This window comes from Hipposideros armiger, unplaced genomic scaffold (genome assembly GCF_001890085.2).
Source record: "Hipposideros armiger isolate ML-2016 unplaced genomic scaffold, ASM189008v1 scaffold_285, whole genome shotgun sequence".
NCBI lineage: Eukaryota > Metazoa > Chordata > Mammalia > Chiroptera > Hipposideridae > Hipposideros > Hipposideros armiger.
The window spans coordinates 1,567,008-1,585,718 of record NW_017731635.1 but is presented as its reverse complement, the minus strand read 5'-3'; the positions used below and the strand labels follow the sequence as shown (position 1 = coordinate 1,585,718).

At 41.2% G+C, this 18,711-nt stretch overlaps 1 protein-coding gene and 1 pseudogene across 4 annotated transcripts in view; one reads left to right on the top strand and one right to left on the bottom strand.

Moving 5' to 3' along the window:
- Positions 1-1,099: 1,099 nt before the first annotated feature.
- On the top strand, positions 1,100-3,358 carry LOC109391224 (tubulin alpha-4A chain pseudogene; annotated as a pseudogene).
- Positions 3,359-5,329: 1,971 nt separating this feature from the next.
- The window catches only part of DOP1B (DOP1 leucine zipper like protein B), a 107,609-nt gene continuing 94,227 nt past the window's right edge, over positions 5,330-18,711 (bottom strand). For all 4 annotated transcript variants that reach the window (XM_019658631.1, XM_019658634.1, XM_019658633.1 and 1 more), the window contains exons 33-37: positions 13,202-13,338; positions 8,458-8,513; positions 7,547-7,708; positions 6,319-6,448; positions 5,330-5,826 (exon numbers count right to left, since the gene is read on the bottom strand). In XM_019658631.1, coding sequence (XP_019514176.1) covers positions 5,578-5,826; positions 6,319-6,448; positions 7,547-7,708; positions 8,458-8,513; positions 13,202-13,338 — 734 coding nt within the window. In that variant the 3' untranslated portion in view covers positions 5,330-5,577. The remainder of the gene's footprint in view (positions 5,827-6,318; positions 6,449-7,546; positions 7,709-8,457; positions 8,514-13,201; positions 13,339-18,711) is intronic.

Sequence of the window (18,711 nt, the reverse complement as noted above, 5' to 3'; positions counted from 1 at the left end):
TGCAACCGCATTAGGCGGTGGGACCTTTGGGGGGGGGGGTGATTAGGTCATAAGGGTGGGTCACTCATGAATAGTATTAGTGTCCTTACAAAAGAGGTCCCTCAACCCTTCTGCTATGTGAGGACACAATAGGAAGAACCAGGAAGGTGCTTTGATCCTGGACTTTTCCAGCTTCCAGAACTGTGAGAGATGAATGTTTGTTGTTTAAGCCACACAGTCTATGGTGCTTTTATTATAGCAGCCTGAACCGGCTAAGACAGGGAGAAAGAAATTTTATAATTTTTTATAAGGGTTAGAATATTGGTCAGATAAAATAAAATCTCCAACAGATCTAAGTCAAACAAATGTGAAATTGTTACCAAACTCAAGGAGTTCCCTTGGGGTGTTCTATTCAAGAACGAGATGTGGTTGTTGATAGGTAGTTTTATTCACTTGCAGCAAGTAAAGGAGACAGGGAATTCACATCCAAAGCTTTGTCTCCCCAAAGTGGGGGTTAGCCATTGCTTATGCACACTATTTGTTAATTACATGTTGTTGTTGTGTTTTTTTTGTAGTTGGCAAACCTTAACATGTTGGGTTCAGGTCAAGCTCATCCAATTATAGCTACTTCTGTAAAACGCTATACTGCATTTTAACGTTTCGCAAGATTAGCATTTAGTAAGATTAGTAAGAATTGTCCAGACCTTGAGACTCTTGTCCTAGCTAACAAAATTGGATTGCTTTCACAAACCTGTATTATGCATTTTCTCTTACATTGAACAATATATTTTGGAGATCCTTCCATAGCCATACATACAGAGCTTCCTCACATTGTGTGGCAGCTTCATAATGTTACACTATATTGATGTACTGTAATTTACTCAGCCAATCTCCTACTGGTGGACATAGCTTGTCTCCAACTTTTGCTATCATCAACAACACTACAATGAATAACTTGTACATAAGTCATTTTGCACATATGTATGTATATCATCTAAATTCCTCAAAGTAGAATTGTTGGGTCAAAAGAAGCAGAAATTGCCAAGGAGAGCCCTTCTAGTTGCTAGATTGGATGCCGCCCAATTTATAAATCACTTAATAAAGCCAACTAAATCNAGAAATGAGTCAGTCAAGGGCTGTCATACTGCAGGTAAAGAAAGGATTGAAAGGACTTTTCTAAACTATCCATTGCTGGGCCAGCCCATGGCTCAGTTGGTTAAGAGTGCGAGCTCTGAGCAACAGGGCTGCCGGTTCGATTCCCACATGGGCCAGTGAGCTGTGCCCAAGCTGAGCAGCCAAGAGCCGTTGGTTAGAGCATGTGCTCTTAACAACAAAGTTGCTGGTTCGACTCCCGCATGGAATGGTGGGCGCCCCGCACTGCCCCAACTAGATTGAAAGTGGGAACTGGACTTAGAGCTGAGCTTGCGCCCTCCACAACTGAGATTGAAGGACAACTTGACTTGGAGCTGATGGGTTCTGGAAAAACACAATGTCCCTCTTCCCAAATTCCCCAATAAAAAAAAAAAATCTTTAAAAAAACAAACCACTATTTGGAGCCCACTGTAATTGATGAGATCCGAAATGGCCCATAGTCCATATTGGCAGTTCTTCCACGCAGAGCAGCTCATCACTGGGAAAGAGGATGATGCAAACAATTATGCCCGTGGTCACTGTACCACTGGCAAGGAGATCATTGACCCAGTCCTGGACTGGATCCGCAAGCTGTCTGACCAGTGCACAGGACTTCAGGGCTTCCTGGTCTTCCACAGCTTTGGGGGCGGCACCGGCTCCGGCTTCACCTCGCTCCTGATGGAGCGGCTCTCTGTTGACTATGGCAAGAAATCCAAGCTGGATCCATCTACCCAGCCCCCCAAGTGTCCACAGCCGTAGGCGAGCCCTACAACTCCATCCTGACCACCCACACCACCCTGGAGCACTCAAACTGTGCCTTCATGGTGGACAACGAAGCCATCTATGACATCTGCCGCCGCAATCTGGACATCGAGCGTCCCACCTACACCAACCTCAACCGCCTCATCAGCCAGATCGTCTCCTCCATCACAGCTTNGCAGCCCAGCTCCAGGTTGAGCTGTTGTTCAGCATCTTAGCTGTAGAGGGTAGCGTCACTGGCCCTCATGTGGGATCTGAACCGGGGCCCTCTGGCGTCCCAAGCCAGTTCTTAACCATCGCACCACTCGGCCGGCCCAGAAATTTGTTAAATAAATGAGATAATTTTCCAGATATTAAGGACTTCAGTCTCCAGCCTAAGAGCCCAATACATTGCATAGGATTCTATTAAACAATACAACATGACTTTAAAATTCTGAGACAAAACATTTCTAATCCGGAATTACAAACCCAGCCAAATTATATGTAAAGAGCAAGCAATGGTACCCAAACCGTATTTCCAAGAAATAACATGAAAAAATGTTCTTCCCATGTACTCTGCTCTTAGGAAGTTACACCTGTTTTTGGAAGGATGGATGGGCTCCACCACTACCAGTAAGAAAAATAGCAAATATTTACTGAGTGCTTACAGCATGCACAGGCCCTTTATGTGTACTTTGTCATTTAATTTTTAAAACAACCCTTTGAGGTGGGCAACATTATTTTCCCCACACTTCAGTTTGGAAACTCCAGCATGAAGGGGTTAAGTAACTTGCCCAAGGTCACATATCCAGTTGTCAGTCAGGATTTGAGCCCATACTCTCAGTCACTAAGCTACTGTGCTTGCCAAGGGAGAAAACTTCAAAAGAGGAATATGTAAGATGGAGACACAACAAAATGGGGAAGGAAATGTCCAGAAAAATGATAAAGGGAAGTTCCCAAATCACAACTGAACCAACAAAACTGACAAATATTGGGTGTGCTTGAACACATCTGGAAAAGATTTTCCAGTTCTCTTAAAGTTTGAATTAAATAGTGATCAATGAGTACAGGGAAACACTAAGCAAACAAGCAAAATACAAATCAATTACTAACTTAAGGGAAAATAAAAAACTGTACAGCAAGAAAACACAAAAACCACACAATTATAGTTCTAGCTGGCTCATTTGTGAATAATGGTAAGAATGCTAAATCATAGAGTAATTCAATCAAAAACAGAGACCTATAAGCATTGGAAGGAAGGGAGGTGAAGAGTGTATATGTGTCAGCTAAATCCACAGCAGGATTTCTGGAAAACAACAAAATGGTATCAAAATTTTACATAGAAACATGGAGGCAAAATGCAAATATTTAAATAAGTTTTTGTAAGTCCATATTCAATTCCAGGATCTCCCAACCTAAGTGATTTTTTAAAATTTGCATACATTATATTCACCCTTTGTGCCTTAGGTTCTATGGCTTCGGACAAATGCATGAACTCATTAATTCCTAGTCCCTCTCCCTAGTGTAAGCATTTGAAAGCTATACAGAAACGACTGAGCATGGCCATATTCTAGTGAAACTTACGTACAGAAACTGAAATGTCTATTTCACATAATTTTCATGTTACAAAATATTATTCTTCGATTTTTTTCCCCCCGTAACTGTTTAAAAAGTCTTAGCTTGTGGGCCATACAAAAACAGGTGGCAGGCTGGATTTGGCCCATAAGCTGCAGCCTGCCAATTCCTGTCCTAAAGCAGAGGCCAGTGGAGAGTCCAGGAGCTACAGGTGAGAGATTTCTGTCAATGGGGTTCCAAACAGCCCATATTACCCACAAAAGATTTAGTACACGGACAGCTGCTTCATCCAGACAGCCAGCTAACAACACAAGTCTCTTAAGACTGTTTTGATCCTGATCTTTGCTCCCTTTCTCACTCACCTCAATCTTAAAGAGCCAGAGACTGAGACATGGGAGGGGTAAGGGGAGAAGGAATCCAAGTGCAGACATAGGAAAAGAACAGCTCACTCCTTTTCCCACCACAGGTTTCTGAGCCTGAATTTGGCCCAATCTAGGAAGGGCTGGGGCGGGACAATTAACTAAACAAGAGATTTTAAACTAGATAATGTCATACTTTACAATATCTAAGGCTAATTGGAAAGCAGTAAATCTGCCCAGATTCACCGAGGTATGGGGAAGCACTAGCAAATGTTTAAAGCCAGTAGTAAGAAAAAACAAAGTTANAAAATTGTGACCAAACTTGCAAATATTTTCAAAGATACCCCTATACACAAAAACATGATTTCCTTGTAATTTTAAACACATTTGTATGAATAATCATGTATCTAGCAATGACTTTTGATTCTCATTTTTAGCCTTTATTTAGGGAACCGAGTGGTTCTTTGCTCCCCAGATCCTATATTGGGGCTAATGACACAAACTGCTTCTGCACTGCACACACACTGGAAAGTAGCAGGGTGTTAAGAGAAACTTGTCTGATAATGTTAGCCAAATTGCAAGACACCCTTGTCTACATGACATGAGAGCCCTCATTAGGACAGTAGGCATCATCTGGCCAGGAAAGGGATTTCATGTAATGCTCCGGTGACTGAAAAGGGGACATGAGATACGCAGGTCTGGAAGGCAAGCCCCAGCAGAAGAGGGGCACCCAGCCAGGATTCTAAATAGGGGAGTTGGCATAAGACAAAAAGGCTCTGAAAGAGTGGGAACATGCTGCCAGGCTAGAGAATCCATGCCTAGGAAGGGATTACATTAATGAACAGTGATGTCTACTAAGTGGAAAATAGGTCTCAGAAAGGCGAGACTTTCTGAGGAAAAGGGAAGAGGTTCCGAGGCTCAGTTTCCCAGACAGTCTTTTCAGGCATGAAAGGCTCCGTGACTATGCTGGTCTACGTGTGTATGTGTGTGTGTGTGTGTGTGTTTTACGCGAGCCATCCTGCCACCTCTTGGCAGCTCAGCTCAAGCCCGGAATTGAACCGGTGACCCTGTTGCTCAGGGCTCGCACTCGAGCGAGCTCTAAACCAACTGAGCCACTCAGCTGGCCTCCTGATCTATGTTAAATGGAAAGTGCTGGCAAGGTACATCCTGAGTGGTACATAACTACAGTTCCAGCTGTCAGAGTTTTGGAAACTAGGTATTTCTTACGCAGCTGAACAGTGCAAAAACGTGATTTAATGGGCCAAAATTAAACACACTGCGATATCTTCCTGAAGCCCTCAGCGCTGCTGAATAGTCCATCATAATGGGCAATTAGTATTTTCAGAAAATAATATATTTTAGTTTTAAAATGTAGTACCGAAATAATCGCTTTAAAGGGCATATGTGTGAATGGTTAAAAATGATATTTGACAAGTTACAATTTTTAGAGAGAGATACTGAGACACCACATGTATCTGCATCAACCAAGAAAATGACTCTTCGTTCTCTTCATACTTTTACTTCATATTACAAACTTTGTGTTACCGTTAGATGATATATTAACTTTATTTTCATTTACATAAATTGAGGATGAAACATACAATCAGATCCAAATATATTACAAGGCATTCAGGGAGGTGTGTTTTGTTGCCCAACAGAAAGTCATCTGAACTCTACTTTCGGAACTGAAATCGACTTGTTTTTAAAAGCACTCTCCTGGCTTCCTTCTTGTTTAGAATATTTCCCGGTTTCTGCTGAAGTATCAGTGAATGGATTAAAAGATTGTCTTAGAAGGTTAACATTCCAGATGTTCCAAAAAGTCATATTCAACACATTCCTCCAGTTGTTTCAAGACCCTTGGGCTCTCTGTGATGGGAAACTCTAAGAATGGAGGTCCTTGGGTGTCAGCAGGCAGTGCATTTTGAGTTTTAAAAGCACAGTTTAGAGTCTTGAAGAATGGCATCAATTGCCTAATGCTGGAAACAGAATGTTGGCGCAGAAGAGGGAATTCGCTCTTCATGGCGACCTCATCGGAGCCAATTTCCTGCAAAAAACAAAACAAAACAAAATAACCATAAAAATGATAATGGCTTTGCTAAGGGTTAGAGATACAAGTAAGTTGTGCAGGTAGCAAATCCTCAGATGGGTTCTTTATGCAAGTTCGTGATCAGCACTAATGATGGCATAAACTCAATTGCTAGGTCTTCTACTGACATTTTCTACCAGGATTCCACCCAAAGCCCACCCCCCTGCATTCCTCCAACAGGCCCTTCTTCGAAGCAATAAAGTACTTCTCTGTGACTGTGTTATCCATGATTATGTTTACTTCTTAGCAACTGGGATGAGAAAGTGACATGTTAGTGAGAAAATAAAGGTGGAATTGATGATCATCTCCAAGTTTTAACACTCAGATAAGAGAAACTTTGAAAATTATTCTAAATCATTAAAATCAAGTGGCCTATTAAAACACTTCACTTACTGCTTAGCCTTTCTTCCCTCTCCCATGAATATAAATTTTAAAAAGAGAAACATTTACCCCATATTTTAATTTTAGGAGTTCTAAAATCCTAACAGTGTGGGGTTTGCATTCTTGATGATTTTCCTCTAGATCGGACAGGAAGGCAGGGCCCTCTGTGTCCACTTCTGGCACAAATGCCCACCTATAACTGGAGAAAAAAAAACACCAAGGTTAGACATGCTGGCTCAGAGCCCAATTAAAAAATATTGCTAAACAGTTTTATTGAGATATAATTCACATACCATACAATTCACCTGTTTAGAGCATACAATTCATCGGCTTTTAGTATATTCACAGAGGGACATTTGTTACAATGATGAATCCACACTGACATGTCATAATCACCCAGAGTCCACAGTTTACCTTAGTGTTCACTCTTGCTTGGTGTTTGGGCTAATTTATAGTATTGTACAGTGTAGGCTGCAGTCTCACTGCCCTCAACGTCCTCTGTGCTCTGCCTCCCTCCCCCTAACCCCTGATCTTTTTACTGTCTTCATAGTTTTGCCTTTTCCAGAATGTCATAGAGCTGGAATCATACAGTATATAGCCATTTCACTTAGTAATATGCATTTAAGGAGAACCTACTTTTTATTTTATTTTATTGGGGAACAGTGTGTTTCTCCAGCACCCATCAGCTCTAAGTCAAGTAGTTGTTACAATCTAGTTGTGGAGGGCACAGCTCAGTGGCCCACATGGGGATCGAATCGGCAACCTTGGTGTTATGAGCACTGTGCTCTAACCAACTGAGCTAACTGGCCGCCCCAAGAACCTACTTTTTAACCACAAATATTTCCACATGATTATTCTCGTTAGTGGAACGGGACAGAGAGAAGTGGCATGTGGGACCAGGCATGAAATTAAACATCTGAGCAACTGTGTTAAGCCTACAGGAAATGTAAGCCAACAGGGGTGAAGTGAACTGAGATGGTGTGTTCCATTTATTTAATTAAAAACAAACAAACAAACAAATCTACACAAATGCAGTGCGGTCCACCAATGGGTGACTCCTGTTTCATAAGTATCCAGTAGCAGAAACCACACACACACACACACACACACACATCCAAATACTACTGTGAACCAAATTCACGAAACCACAGATGTTAGAAGTAATCTGAAACTTGGTGTTCTGAGCAGGCTCATCAGCCACTAGTACCCACACTGTGGCTTCTCATGAAAGAAAAGTGCAAGTGCTTATGAGAAAAGTCTCTACTTCAAAGAAGACACATGGTCTTATCTGACTTACATTTGAAATAATGGCATCTTGTCAGGTGGAAAAGAAAGTGCTGTGTCCAAGAATTTGCAAGCTGATAAATATAAGATGAGTTCACTCTGGGCAATCTCCCCCATCAAGGGTCCATTTCCATCAGCAACTGAAACTTTCATTCTGTTGACTTTGTTGCTGTTTCTATAAATTTGCAAAGAAACTCTTATTATAAATTTATCCATATCTGCTGTAGTCTATTTGCCTATGCAATGCCCATAAGAAGGCTTTTTTTCTTTTTTTTTTTTAAAGATTTTATTGGGGAACTGGGGGAGGGGAACAGTGCTGGGGAATTGGGGAAGGGGAACAGCCAAGTTATTGTCCTTCAATCTTAGTTGTGGAGGGTGCAGCAAGCTCAGCTCCAAGTCCAGTCGGGCCGCTCAGCTCAAGGTGCTGTGTTCAATTAGTTGCAGGTGGGTGTAACCACCATCCCATGCGGGAGTCAAACTGCCAGCCTTGTTGTTAAGAGAGCACGCTCTATCCCCTGAGCCACCCAGGTGACAGCTCAGCTCAAGATGCTGAGTTCAATCTTTAGTTGCAGGCGGGCATAGCCCACCATCTCAAACAGGCAACCTTGTTGTTAGGAGCATGTGCTGTCACCAGCTGAGCCATCCTGCCACCTGTTGGCAGCTCAGCTCGGGGCACAGCGTCACTGGCCCATGTGGGAATCGAACCAGCGACGCTGTTGCTCAGAGCTCACACTCTTGGGCAACCTCTTAACCAACTGAGCCACTTGGCCAGCCCCAGGAAGGTTTTTCTTTTTAAGAAATGATCAAAACGCTGGTCCCTTCACAAGAACTTCAAGAAAATAGTATTTAGCATTAGATAACCCTACATCATAAAGTGATATCCACTAGCCGTCATACATGTGCACAGACCCTTGCACTACTTACCTCAATGATTCGTCATCCTCTTTCAGGTCTTCTTCAAGCTGTATGAATGTCTGAATCTTAAAAGGAAAACATGAATTCAAGTTATTGTTTGAGAGATTAAAACTAGCTTAATGTTTAAAATTTGTATGCCCATGAAAAAATAGCAAACAAAGCAAAAGAAACAATCAACAAAATGAAAAGATAACTTACTGTTTAAGAGAAAACCACAGGCCCAAGATGGTGTTACTTGTGCTAAAGCCCATGATACCAAACCTAGATGAATACCTGACCTAACTGGGTTTCAACCTTCACCAGGAACATCATCTTAATCAAACAATATGGAATTTTCCGGTCAACACCAATGGAGTAGTCTGTCACAAGAGCCCTGTACATTTCCCAAAAGAAGAGGCAATCTGCATTAAACCCTTCCCATCCTATGTCCTGGAATCCTTTCTTTTGCTTATAGCTTCTTTGCCCCACCCTTCTTTTCTATAAAAACCTTCAATTTTAATAGTACAAGTTCCGGGCTGTTCGAGTGGCACATTGGTTAAGAGTTGGTTTGGGATGCCAGCTCTGAGCATCAGGGCCCCAGTTCGGATCCCACATATGAGGGCCAGTGACGCTGCACCCTCTACAGCTTAGATGGTGAACAACAGCTCAACCTGGAGCTGGGCTGCAGTGAGGCTGGCAGCAGCTGGCGTGCACTTTCGTGACCTGCTGTGAGCTGCTGTGAGCAGCTGTCCAATGGCTGGCAAACTACTGCCTCACCCGGGAAGAGCGCAATGATAATACCAACATGGGCCAGTGAAGCCACGTCCTCCACAACTAGACTGAAGAACAAAAGGACAGCAACTTGTCTGATCCCCTTCCCCTATTCCCCTGCGCTGCCCCCCCCTCCGATAAAATCTTAAAAAAACCCCAAAAAACAATAGTACAACTTCCCTGGAGCTGATTGTGAGCTACCAACTTGATATCTCCTGCAATCGTAAGAGTTTGTAGAGATAAGGTTGTCCACCTCTTCTGGTACAGGGAGGGAGACACAATTACAAACAGATTTCCCTTACAAATGTAAATGTCTTTTATAAAGGGTAACTTCTACTTGGTTTTCCGAGCTCCTCCTATGTCTGCTGTTCCTTAAAATTAACCAGCCTAAAATAATCCTTCTGCCAAACACACATATTCTGGGTGACAAATTCCGTTCACCTATAGCGCCTAGGCTACCAACCTGTACAGCATGTTCCTGTATTGACTACTGTAGACAATAACAACACAATGGTAAGCAGCTGTGAAGGGTGATACTGCAGTCTCTATTTTCAGGATCTAACAACCTTAGTTCGATTCAACAAAGTAATTTAGCTTAAAACCTTTTAAAACATTTTTCTTTTCTTTGTTTTCCTTCTTAATGCAGTTTCAGAGACTCTGTTTCCTGTGTGCACCATTCTCTGTTTACTATGCACACCAGTTTCAACTACTCTGTTTACACTGACTTGGAAGAAGTCTTTTCAACATCTGCATAAGATCCAGCCTTATCCCTGAAACCACTTGGAAGTGCCTTCTTTTCTTTTTCAAATTGAGCAGGAATTGCTAGACCACCTTCCCCTCTCCTTCATTTTGCTTCTTCTTACCTGTCTATAAATAATCCTTTGGCCACGTGGGGAAGGGAGATGGCCTTTGAACAGGAGTCCACCATCTTGCTGGAATGCCTGCATTTTGAATAAACCTGCTTTTCTTGCCACCAACCTTCTCTCTCGATTTTAGCTCACAAGGCTGGCAAGCAGCCGAACCTTAACCTGGCAACAGCTGTGTAATGGGTTGTGACAACAGCTACAATGTCACTAGGCCATAGGAATTTTTCACCTTTATTATAATCTTATGGGGACCACCATCATATATGATTCCATCTGTGGTTGTCCGAAATATCGTTATGCGGCACATGATTGTATACTTAAGCCCTGAATAACATAAATCTGAGTATAAGTGGACCCATGCAATTCTAATCTGTGCTGTTAAGAGCAACTGCATTTTCTTTTTTTAAGATTTTATTGGGGACTTGGGGGAGGGGAACAGCACTGGGGAATCAGGGAAGGGGAACAGACAAGTCACTGTCCTTTTGTTCTTCAGTCTAGTTGCGGAGGATGTCACTTCACTGGCCCATGTTGGTATTATCAATGCGCTCTTCCCGGGCGAGGCAGTCGTCACCAGCCATTGGATGGCCACTCACAAAAGTTCATGCCCGCTGCCAGCCAGCCCCACTGCAGCCTACGCCATCGTTGGCGACTCATGGCAGCCCAGCTCCAGGTCGAGCTGTTGTTCAGCATCTTAGCTGTAGAGGGCAGTGTCACTGGCCCTCATGTGGGATCCAAACCCGGGCCCTGCTGCTCAAGAGCTCGCGCTCCCAAGCCAACTCTTAACCAACGCGCCACTCGGCCGGCCCTCAATTGCATTTTCGATTCTCAGCTGGGGCTCTATGTATGCAGAGGGCTAACTTAAGCTACACGTGAATTTTGGACTATGCAGGTGGTCTGTGCCCTTAACCCCCAAGTTGTTCAAGGGTCAACGGTATATCTGAAGGAAATGAAAACACTATGTCAAAGAGGTATCTGTACCCCCATGTTCATAGCAGCATTGTTTACAACAGCCAAGGCATAAAAAAAAAAAATCTAGGTGTCCATCAACAGATGAATGGATAAAGAAAATGCTGTATATGTATACAATGGAATATTATTCAGCCATCAAAAAGGAGGAAATCGGGGACAGCCGGGGGGGCTCAGTTGGTTAGAACACGTGGTCTTAACAACAAGGTTGCCGGTTCAACTCCTGCATGGGATGGTAGGCTGTGCTCCCCGCATCTAGATTGAAAACAGTGACTGGACTTGGAGCTGAACTGCGCCCTCCACAACTAAGATTGAAGGATAACAACTTGACTTCAAGCTGATGGGTCCTAGAAAAACACAGTGTTCCCCAATAAAGTTAATAATTAAAAAAAGGGAGGCAATCCTGCCACTTGTGACAATGTGGAATGAACCCAAACCTTGAGGGCATTATGCTAAGTGAATTAAGTCACAGGGAGACAAATACTGTATGATCTCACTTAGGTGAAATCAAAATAAAACAAAAAACAAGGTAAACTACAACAAACCACTCATAAAAAAGGAGCTCAGATTTGTGGTTACCAGAGGTGGGGTGGGTGGAGAAGTGAGGGAATGCTGGGGGAGGGGAAATTGGGTGAAGGTGGTCAAAAGGTACAAACTTCCAGTTTTAAGATAAGTAAGTACTAGGGATGTGGGGATGAAAAAATGGGTTCTGTGGAAAGTAACCTCTGGTCATAAATTGCTAACTGGGCAGGCCAAGGTGGGTAGCGCCTAGGCACACAACTTCTGTGCTAAAAGGCTTATCTTTGCCTTAAGCAAGCCCTGTCCACTGTTTTTGTGCATCTAGGTTAACACACCTTTGAAATAAGCGTAACCACCCTCAGGAGAGCCCAGAAGCTTGTTAACTGTCCTGTAATCCAACCGCCACCTTGCTTTCCCCCACCTCCGTGTCATCTTCCTTAAGTTCAGTCTTTAATTTCAAATGCATAAAAGAAGCTGCAAAACTGCTATTCTTGGGAGCAGGTGAGATCTTGCTCCCTGGCATATGTCATTAGTTTGGTTAAAAAAAAAAAACTCATAAAAAAATACTCCACAGATTTGGACATTTCTTAGGTCAACAGGCATAACTTACAATATGACTACAGTTAACACTGCTATATGGGATATATGAACATTGCTAAGACAGTAAATCCTAAGAGTTCTCATCACAAGGAAAACCATTTTTTTTCCTTTCCTTTTTGTATCTAAATGAGATGATGGATGTTAACTAAACTTATTATAGTAATCATTTCACAATATATTTAAGTCAAATTACTATGTTGTACACCTAAAACTTGCACACTGTGGTTATACCAATTATATCGCAATAAAACTGGAAAAAAAACTGCTGAACAATAGCAAATAATATCAAACAGTACAAATAAACTGGAATAACTGACATTTGAAAGATCAAATATGATGATAGGGTAAGATAAAATACTGCCTATTTAACTAAGAGCTGACTATGTGCTACCAACATGATTGAAAAGTTTGCAGATGAAATGAGATATACCGTTGTGCCCCATAATGACCTTTTGGTCTGTGATGGGACACATAAAATTCCTCTCGTCTTGTGACCTCACGGCCATTACAATGTTGTAGCACATGTGTTTCTGGTGACCCTGGTGTAAACGTGTACTGCCAGTTGTATAAAAGCATGGCACACACAATTATGCATAGTCCATAATACTTGATAATGATAATAAATGACTGTGCTGCTGGTTTACGCATTTTCTTTACTATACTTGTTATATGAGCGTACTCTTTCTATTTACAAAAAAAAAGTTGGTTGAAAAACAGTGTGCTGTGTTACGCTGGCAGCAGCCCTCATACATCGTTGCATCATTTTTCCCTGGTGCTTGATTTAATCTCATGTTGTTTTGTACAGCAACGGGCTGTACAGGTTTGTAGCCTGGGAGCAATGGGCTGTGCCACACAGCCCAGGTGTGCTGTAGGCTACAACATCTAGCTTTGAGTAAGTGCGCTCTCTGTGATGTTTGCACAACGATGCATTTCTCAGAACGTAGCCCCACTGTTACGCTATGCATGACTGTATATGAAATAGTACATTGTTCCTAAAAAAGCATTTTTAAGAGCTCCAACTTTGGTTTCAAGGGTAAAATATTTGTACTTACTAATTCAGAGACCATTATTGGCCACAATGAAGTCAAATGCTGGGGAGATATTCTTAGCAGCAAAACTCTGAAAAAAAGAAACATCTGGGCAGCAACTATGGATGTCTGTCCAACTCGAAGGTTGTCTGTCAGGCGTTCTAAGGAAAGAAGATTTTAAAGATGTCACACAAATATGCAGTTTGGGGTTTCTCATTAGACAAAAAAAAAAAGAAAAGAAAAAATTGTAATTGCTTTGACATTTGACAACAACCCAGTATAAGAAACGGGAGAGTGTTTGTGTCCTTAGTCCACCCCCCGCCTCCTCTGTGTCGTGGCCTCTGCTAAAGACGGGAATCAAGTGGGTCTTATTTCTTGGCTGCAGCTGATAGAAAGGCATGAACTTCTGACTCAAGCCAGAAATCCACTGGATGATAACGACCACTTACGTTTTCTTCTAAGAATATGAAATATGAGACACAGAAATCAAAGACAGTCCTTGGTGAGTGATGGAACTGTAAGATCATAGAGGTTGGATGACAGATACCACTACATTTTGGTGGTGAGAAGTAGGAAGTGGAGTGAATAAAATAGATTTATTCAATAAAGTTTAGATTTGATAGCCATGACAAAAACTTTAACTCCTGCAGGTGAAAACAAAGTTGTAAGTTAAAACTCTGTAGCCCCTAAGTCTTCTCTACTAAAATAATCATACAGTGTGATTTTTTTCCCCCACATAATTTAAGGTTTTCTGGGAACATAACAAATTGCTATAGCAAACAGCTGAGCTGTGGTCATGCTCGTTAAGATTTGCTGTAGCACATTAGTAATAAACGTCTCTGTACTTGAGCGAGCTTAAGTGGGTTTTTTTTCTTCTTGTTTTTGCAAGTACTCTGACCAGATGAAGGATCCCGCATAGACCAGACACTTGACAAACAAGCTGGCGTTTTTAAAGAGTAGTTTGTGCTTCTGGTTCTGGACAAGATAGAGTGAGTATATTACATCCTATTTCTCTAACTGAAATAAAAAGCATCTTGAACAAAATATATAATCCAACTATCAGGAAACTGTAAGGTGAAGGAAAAGTGACAGGACTGGTTAGGAACCTTGGGACTTATGGAATGACCTGGAAGTAAGCTCCTTGGGTATTTTTATTTAATCTTTTAATTTTATTCTGGCTTGGCCATCTGAGAAGACTAACCTGGAATGCCAAAAGTCTCAACCTGAATGTGAAGAGACAACCAAAAGACACCAATGCAGGGATAATACGAAGGTTGGAATTCTTAGAAAAGGATTTTAAAGGTGCTGTCTAAAAATACTCCAATAATCAATTATGGACATTTGAAACAAAGGAAAAAATAGAAAGTCTCAGCAAAGAAATACAAGATACCAAAAAGAGCCAAATGGAAATTTTAGAACTAAAAAATACAATCACTGAAATAGAAAAAGCTCATTGATGAGCTCAGGAACAGAATGGAGATGACAGAGGAAAGCGGGAAGCTGAAGACAGAATCAATAGAAACTGAACAAAGTAAAGAAAAAAGACTAAAGAAAATGAACAGTCTCAGAATACAGTGGGACAACAAAAGCGCTAATATTTGTGTCACTGGAGTCCAAGAAGGAGAGGAAAAAAAAGTACAACTTGGAAAAATATTTGAAGAAATAATGCCCCTAAATTTTCTAAATTTGGGGAAAGACATAAATTGGCAGAACAAGAAGTTGAGTGAATTCTAAGAAGGCTAAAGCCAAAGAAATCCACAACCAGTCACATAATCAAACTTCTAAAAACCAAAAACAAAGAAAAAAGTCTTGATAGTAGTCAGAGGGAAAAGACACACTACCTAAAAGGGAACAATAATTCAAAGGATAGCAGATTTCTCATCAGAAACCATGGAGTCAGAAAGAAGTGGCACATTTTTCAAGTGATGAAAGAAAAGAACTTCAGCCCAGAATTCTATCTCCAATCAAAATATTCTTCCAGAATGAAGGTGAAAAAACAAACAAACAAAAAAATGAACCAAACCAAAACAAAAAGAACAAAGGTGAAGAACAGTCTCGATGAAGGAAGACTAAGAAAGTTTGTTGCCAGCAGATCTGCATTAAAAGAACAGCTAACTGATGTTCTTCACAGAAAAGAAATGATGAAAGAGAAAGGGTAAATACATGAGTAAAAATAATATTCCTTCCTTTTGAGTTTTTAAATTACGTGGGACAGTTGAAAGCAAAAAGTGTATCACTGTCCCCTGTGGTTCCCAATGTACATAAAGGTAATATTTCAGACAACTAAATCACGTGGGAGAAGAGAAAAGCATCCTTAGTGGTAAAGCATTGATACTACCATGTTTCCCCGAAAATAAGACTGGGTCTTATATTAATTTTTGCTCCAACAATCTACATCTATTCATTTACTCATGTACAAACATCTACATTTATTCAAACAGTCATGTCTGGCTGACGATCTTAACTGGGCTTATGTTTGGGGTAGGGCTTATGAGTATCCTGAAAAATCATGCTAGGGCTTATTTTCCAGTTAGGTCTTATTTTCGGGAAAACACAGATCATGATAAATATGTATATTTTACACATTCGCAATCCTTAGCTAGAATAACCACTACAAAAAGCTTTATAAAAAAATATCAAGAAGAAAAAAAAAAAGACTTTAAATACATCAAAATGGAATACTAAAAAAAATTCAAGTACTCTGAGGACAATAGGAAAGGGGAAAGAGGAATTAAAAACAAGGAACCAACAGAAAAATAAAATGGCATAATGAACCCTAACACGCCAGTAAGTGTGTGTGTGTGTGTGTGTGTGTGTGTGTGCGCGCGTGTATATATATTTATATATATATATATATATATATATATATTTTTTTTTTTAAGATTTTTATTGGGGAATTGGGGGAAGGGGAACAGACAAGTTGCTGTTGTTTTGTTCTTCAGTCTAGTTGTGGAGGACGTTGCTTCACTGGCCCAAGTTGGCACCATCATTGCGCTCTTCCCGGGTGAGGCAGATCAGTCGCCGGCTTCTGGACGGCCGCTCACTGCGGCTGCTGGCTGCTCAAGCTGGCTGCTGGCTACACACGGTAGCCCATGGCAACCCACTGCCACAGGGGCTGCAGCCTACGCCGTCGCCGGCGACTCACGGCAGCCCAGCTCCAGGTTGAGCTGTTGTTCAGCATCTTAGCTGTGGAGGGCAGTGTCACTGGCCCTCATATGTGGGATCCGAATTGGGGCCCTCTGGTGTCCCAAGCCAGCTCTTAACTAACAGCCACTCAGCTGGCCCCACCAATAAGTATACTAAATGTAAGTTGTGTAAACATACCAATTAAGAGATTGCTAGAATGGATTAAAAGAAAATGATCTGATTATATGTGATCTTACATAAAACTCACTTCAAATACAATAATATAAATAGGTTAAAGGTAAAAAAGGATGGAAAAAGATATGCTACGCAAACATTTTAAGAAAGTTGCAGTAGCTCTATTAATATAAGAGAATAGACTGTAGAGCAAAGAAAAGTATCAGGGTCAAAGAGGGGCATTACCTAGTGGTAAAAAGGTCAATTCAACAAGACTATATAACAATCTTAAATGCACCAAACAACAGCGGTGTAAAATACACAGGTCAGAACTGCCAGCACTTAAAGGAGAACAGGCACAGACAAGTATAAAGTATAGCTGGAACCTTCAGCATCCCTACGAGGATCTAGGCAACATTTATAGGACACGCCACCCAGCGGCAGCAGAAGTCATACTCATTAAGTGCTTACGGAACATTCACCAAGACAGACTATATCATGGGTCATAAAACAAACTTTGATAAACCCAAATTCCACAAAGACTGTTTTCTGACCATATGGAATCAAACTAGAAATAACAGAAAGATAATAGGAAAATCCACCAAACACTTGGAAATTAACAAACTTCTAAAGAGGATATGGGCTAAAGAGGAAGAATCAAAAGAAATAAAAAATACAAAGAAATGCATGAAAATACAGCATATTGGATTTTGTGGTATACAGTTAAAGTATTGCTGAGAGGGAAATCAACAGCACTAAATGCTTATATAATAAAAGAAAAGGCTCATATCTATAATCTAAGCCTCTATCTCAAGAGACTAGGAAAAGAACATAATAAACCCAAAGTGAGCACAAAGAAGGAAAAAAGAGAAATTGAAAACAATAGAGAAAAATCAAACTAAAATCTGGTTATTTGAAAAGAACAATAAAATTGATAAACCTCTAGCAAGACTGAAAAAGAAAAAAACAGAGAAGGCACATATCAGTCAGGAATGAAAGAAAGGATGTGTCTACAGACCCTATGGCATCAAAAAGATAATGACATTTGAATTATTGTTTAAATGGGAATGCAAAATGGTACACCCAGTCTAGGAAACAGTTTGGCAATTTCTCATAAAGTTAAACACAAATTTACAGTAGGACCAGCACTCACACACTTGCGTATTCATCCTAGTGAAATGAAAACAATGTCCATACAAAGACCTGTACTTGAATGTTTATCATAGAGCCTTCATTTATACCCAAAACTGCAAACATCCCAAATGTCCATCAGGTAAACGGATAAATAAACTGTGGTATATCCATAAAACGGAACATTAATTACCCATTAAAAAGGGTCAGACTCTTGATATACCCAGCGATGTACCCCCTTCCCCCCACCGCCCACTTGAGTCCTTTGGATGGATTCAAGTGAAAAAAACTGATCTCAAAAGGTTACATCCTGCATGATTCCACTTAACATTCTCCAAGTGACAAAATTAAACTGATGGAGAACCGATCGGTGGTTGTCAGGGGTTAGGGCTGGGTGGAGGGTGTGACTCGAAGGCTGTGGTCGGAGGGAGTTATTTTGTGGTGATGGCAGATCCTGGTGGTGGTGCTGACTACAGGAATTCGTATACGGAATACCTTCATACAGCCACACACACACAAACATACACAAAAAGAGTACAGGTAAAAACTAGAATCTGAACAAATGTCCAGTTGAGTTATGGTGATCTTCCCATGTCCATCTGCCGGTTTTGACACCAGACTATGCTTATGTGAGGTGTCATCCCAGGGGAGCTGGACGAACAGCCCCCAGGAACATTGGGTGTCGCTTGCATAACTTCTTGTGAGACACATTATGCCAAGTCAGTGAAGCCAGATTCAAAAGGCTTATACACTAATTACATTTATGTGACATTCTGGAAAAGACGACTATATGAACAGAAAGCAGTTTAGTGACAGCCAGGGGCTGGGAGTAAGGGTAAAGGATGACTTCTAAGAGGCACAAGCGAACTTTCTGGGGTGATGCAAATATTCTGTATGTGGACTGTGGTAGTGGTTATATAACTATGTGTGTTTAGAAAAATTCACAGAACTATATAACCAAAGGGTGACTTTTACTCTACGTAAATTATAGCTTAATAAACCTGCCCCAGGCCGGCCGAGTGGCACGTTGGTTAAGAGCTGGCTTGGGATGCCAGAGGGCCCCGGTTTGGATCCCACATATAAGGGCCAGTGACACTGCCCTC